This window comes from Oculina patagonica, unplaced genomic scaffold, assembly GCF_052425735.1.
Source record: "Oculina patagonica isolate OP01 unplaced genomic scaffold, crgOcupat unplaced162, whole genome shotgun sequence".
In the NCBI taxonomy this organism is placed as follows: Eukaryota; Metazoa; Cnidaria; class Anthozoa; order Scleractinia; family Oculinidae; genus Oculina; species Oculina patagonica.
Window position 1 is genome coordinate 1 of NW_027557652.1, and position 5,046 is coordinate 5,046.

At 37.1% G+C, this 5,046-nt stretch overlaps 1 protein-coding gene across 1 annotated transcript; it reads right to left on the bottom strand.

Moving 5' to 3' along the window:
• Positions 1 to 371: 371 nt before the first annotated feature.
• On the bottom strand, positions 372 to 5,046 carry LOC144639996 (aryl hydrocarbon receptor nuclear translocator 2-like; the record flags this gene model as incomplete). Its single annotated transcript, XM_078499246.1, has 7 exons — positions 4,666 to 5,046; positions 4,449 to 4,524; positions 4,275 to 4,325; positions 3,847 to 3,882; positions 1,833 to 1,996; positions 1,113 to 1,186; positions 372 to 464 (listed from the first exon to the last, which is right to left on the bottom strand). Coding segments are annotated over exons 1-7 (516 nt in total), but the record flags the coding sequence as incomplete, so codon positions are not given.

Below are 5,046 nucleotides of genomic sequence, written 5' to 3' on the forward strand. Positions count from 1 at the left end.
CTCCCATTCGAGTTTGATACTTTACCAAACCATCAACCTGTAACCATTCTCTAGCCTTCCATAAGTAAAGTTATCAGAACTTCTGTTTTAAAATTTTGACAATTTACATTCATTTGGTACTGCCTCTTAAGGCACATTTACATGACAGATCTAAGACAGAAAAAATTAGATACAGATCCGTCAAAAAATTGGTCCAAACAAAAAAATATGGCCCCGTTTTGATTTGACTGTTCCTCAACAAAAGTGGTCAGATCCGCATCGATTTTTTGACGGGTCTGTACCCAATTTTCTCTGTCGTGTTAACATGCCTTTAGTGTAAGTGGCCTTATATTACCAGTCTGCATTAATCCTTCTCAAATTCTGGAAATTACCTGAGGCTGGTTTAGGACTGGAGTAATTGAGTCTGAAACATAGACCACAGTTCCAGTGCTGCAGTTCACAACAAATAGGAAACCATCTGCTGCCTGTAAAGAGGAACAAACAAAAATAGTTCAGCAAAGTGATTGTAAAGCACAGTTACTGAAACTGCTCTACAGAAAGCAATTTTCCAATGCAGACAGAAAACAGAGTCTTCCTCCCTAGAGCAGACACCTTTCTAACATGGGCACCTCCCCAAATGGGCATTTCATCATCATCATCATCAATCCTTATCGCGCCATTGGACGCATAAGGCCTCAATGGGCATTTCAATTTTGTCAAAAAGGTTAAGTCTGCATCAAGGCAAAGTGTCCTATACTACTAAAGCTTATCCTGGTTTCAATAGCATTGTGTGACTAGGATTTTTTCTCTCCCCTGGATGGGATGCCAGTCCATAGCAGGGTACCCCCATGGGTGGAGAGAAGCACTTCAAGGGTAAAGTGTCTTGCCATGGAACACAACTTAAGTAATGACCCTGGCGCAGATTTCTCGATCTGGAGTACTGCCCACTTAACCATAACTGCACAAAGTAGGTGTATTCCGGTATTCTGTATTTCAGTCATAATAATATATTTATTGATCTCATTACAAGTTTTGAACCTTTGCAAGGAACAGCGGTATTTCTTTCCTTTACTGTCAAGTATTTCTATACACTTTTAAAAATAAATCAAAAAACAGCAGTATTGAAGTTATACCTCCAATATTAGGTGCTTAAGTTCTCCATCAGACAAAAATGAAGGCTTATAGGCAACGTCGCTAGGTCCTTGGCCTAGAAAATAACAGCAGATAGAGCAATATCAGAATGGTATAAATAGGTAAAGAAATAAATATAGCAGGCAAACAATAAGTGAAAGAACATTTTAGGTAGTCGTGATAAGAAGAACAAAAACATTCCTGCTGTTATAATTTTATGTAGACTCATTCTTTTTCCTGGTTTTCACTGAACTGTTCTAATTCTTACAGCATCGCATTTATAGTGTTGTTCCAGAAAATATCTACACCTCTGCCAGGGAAGGTTTTTTGGTTCCAGCCCCAACTCCTCTAAAAAATTCTAATTTAGCTTCACACTATTCTTTAAAATTATTTAGCTTTTAAGAATACCCACCCCCTCATAATTTCCAATAACCTTTTGAAGGGTGATATGGATATTTTCTATAATCACACATTCTAGAATATTTATTGTCAATACAGTCAACTCCTTCTATAACGGACACCTTCAGGACCACCATTTGGTGCCCGTAAGGAAGGCCTTAGTAACGAGAGTTATTTTCAGTAATATTCTTATTCGCCGTGACTTTAACTCCTGTACATAATAACGAGGAATCCATAATAGTGAGGTGTCTGCAAGGTGAGAGTTGACTGTAATTATTATCAGGATGTGAATGTTATGTGAACATGGTACTATGACTACATACCAGATCCTCGCAGAGATTTCATATAGTTCACAGCCATCCTAAGAACTGTGAGTTTATCTGGTTTACGAGCCAACCCGTTACAAGATGGTACCATGTCAGATAACTCGTTTATGTATGCATTCATTTTATTTCTTCTCCTTCTCTCAATCTCGCTGTGATTTTCTCTGCAAGGATAAGAAATTAAGAAATTAAGGGTTAATAAGTCAGAAGACTAGAAACCTGCACTTTGACAGTTGATGTATCTTTTTTTGATGAGCTGCAAATAACTGTTGTGCAAGTTTCAATATACAGAACTTTTCGAGTGTAAATAATGACCTGCAGGCATTCGGAACAGCTCAGCATCCCAGGTTAAAACAAACATGCTCTGTGTTGGCAGCAGAACATGTTACTTACAATCAGATGTAAAAGAATACAGTATACCCACGAAGCTCTCTTAACGGACACTCTCGTAAGCGGACAGCTCTACTAACGGCCACCTTGTTTGAAACCTCCTTTTAACTCCCATACAAACTCTGTTTTTTTAAATTTTCGTAAGTGGACATTCCTGTAAGCGGCCGCGGACACTTTCACAGACTACGCCTTAGACTTTTTCTTTGTTTTTGAGCTCCTGTTAGCAGACACCCCAAATAAAATCCTATTGACAACCTATGTATCTTGTTTTTATCAATCAACTTCACATTGCCATTCATCACAATGATTTTACAGTAATTATAGTACAATATTTCAGTGTTTGTTTTGTCGTCATCCATGTCTGTCCAGTTTTTGTTAGCTGGCCAAGCTCCTGTAAGCGGCCATCTATCCCCTTCACCTCTAGTGGCCACTTTTTTGCATCCCGAGGGTGTCCACTTACAAGAGTTCCGACTGTTATGTATGATGATGATTAACCGAAAAATTTCCATGAGTTGCATGGCACTCGCACTTAAAAACATAAATAGGTAAATTAAAGTTCCTCGCACCCGGGTATTAAGTGCCAAAATGTAAAACTCCACTCACAAGAGTGCAAATAACGCAAGCAACACATTTCTCAAATTTGTACTCTAGGAAATCGATTTAAAGGATATTGTAGTGGTAAGCAAAATGCAGCTCAAAGTCTGCAGTATTAGATAATAAATTTCTTAACAGACATTTTGGTGGGTAGTTTAAGTTTTGATGCACATTTCTACTCAACATTTCTATTTTAACGCATGTCACAAGCCTGCTAAAATACATCAAGAGTTGTAAAAATATGCAGTACTGTCTGCAATACACACTAAAATGTCCAACAAGATGTATATAATTTTTTTAATCGAAAGATTTTTGTCAATATACGTCAAACTGGATACAGTATACCGACTGATCTCTCAATTTTATGCTGTAAACCAAATGGAAAAATTATGAGTCAAGTGCCAGTTAACTTGTTGGTCTGATAAATTTCAAACGTAGGATCTCCATTTATAGTCGTTAAAAGTTTTGAATACATAATTATATGTAACTGTACATTTGTACAGAGTTTTTTTCTCTATAGACCACCACAATGCATTAAAAATTTACTAAACAAAACTGGCCACCATGTTTACCATAATTCTAGCAAAAGCTTGTCAATTAACCATGGTTTACCCTTGGCAAAAAGAAAACAAAACATAGACCTAGCTTGTTCAACTGATCTTAGTCAAAGACAAAAAAAATACCCTTGATCAACTTTTTATGATGTTCTCAGAAAACTCACAATGTATATTTATTATCTTAAGTTTGAGTTCAGTTAGAATAATGTATGTTTAAATGTAAAACATTTTCGTCAAAGAAAACATCTGGGAAGCACAAGAACTACAACTGCCGGCCCTTGAAATTAGAGTTATGTATAGTGGGCAAAGATTGATGAATGACTGCCATAAACGCCTTCATCTTTCAACAACAAAAGTAAGCATTACTACAAAGGTCTTTGATGGCTTCTAAATTCGTGTTTTGAAGCAAAGATTCTTCGATAGAAGCTACCAAAACTTTGTACGTGATGCGATCAATAAACGTAATTGAATACCTGGCAAACTTCTCTTTGTTATTTTCGTCTGATGTTCTGTAAATATTAAAAAGACATCGTTTTAACATAGAATATCAGTGCATATTACAATATACTGTAGTGTAGAAAATAAGAGTTTGGCCATAAACTCTCGTTATAAACCGGAGATTTGCTATTAAAACAAACGACTTGTGCCGTGTTATAAAATCAAGACCTTTGCAAGCGTTTTCGGTCAAAAATCTCACTAGCAGTATTTTCAATAAGTGCAAATCTTCATGACAAGCAAACAACCACAGGAAATGGTACATAAACTTGTCTAATTCAATCTCAAAACAGTATTCGCCAAACAAGGCCTTTGTTTCCAGCGACCCTCCTAGCGAACAACCTTACAACACAACTTACATCACAACAAAGTTCAATGTTTCCTGTGGAGAAAATGACCAATTTACCTGGGCATTTTGTTATCCCCCTTTTCAATATCGTCATCATCGGAATCCTCTCTGTACAATACAAAAAGTGTAAATGTTTAAACGACATCGAAATAGCTTAGAACACATTTCTATCAAAGAAAGCTCCTCTAGACAGAAATGAGCTTGTTTCAGACAAATACAATGCAGACTTACTCTTTAATCATAAAAGATTGGTTTGCTTTTCTCTTTCGAAGCCGGCCATGGGAAGATTTGTCGTGCATTTCATCATCTGAACAACAAACACACAATTAATTGCCGCCTGTATAAAAAATAACCGCCATAACTCCAGGCTTCCCCATAACTTGTTAGTACAATGTATAAATTTGTAAGCTTATACATTCGCACTTCGTCCCTTTTAGCTTAGACCTACCATCATCGTTAAAATCGTCCATTTTGGACGCATCGAAGTCGTCGAGTGGATCCAGTTTGCTTGCTGCTAATTGCAGCTACACATCAGCAATACTTTAGTGTTCCGAGCGAATGATTTAGCAGACAACTATGAAAGGATCTTCTGAGCTTAGTTCGCAATCATGGCGGCATAATCAGCAAATGCTTCTGCAAGCTTCCTTTGGATAACAGCCCACGAAAATCGTCTTTAAACGCGATAGAAAACCTCTAAATACCTCTGAAATATCACTTAGAGTAAAGTGATACTTAAAAACTGCAGTCTTCCGTTAAAGAAAGACAATTCCAGCTTACAATTCGCTATGCAACGCAGTAACGGAGTAGGCAATCAATACGGCGCTAGCAG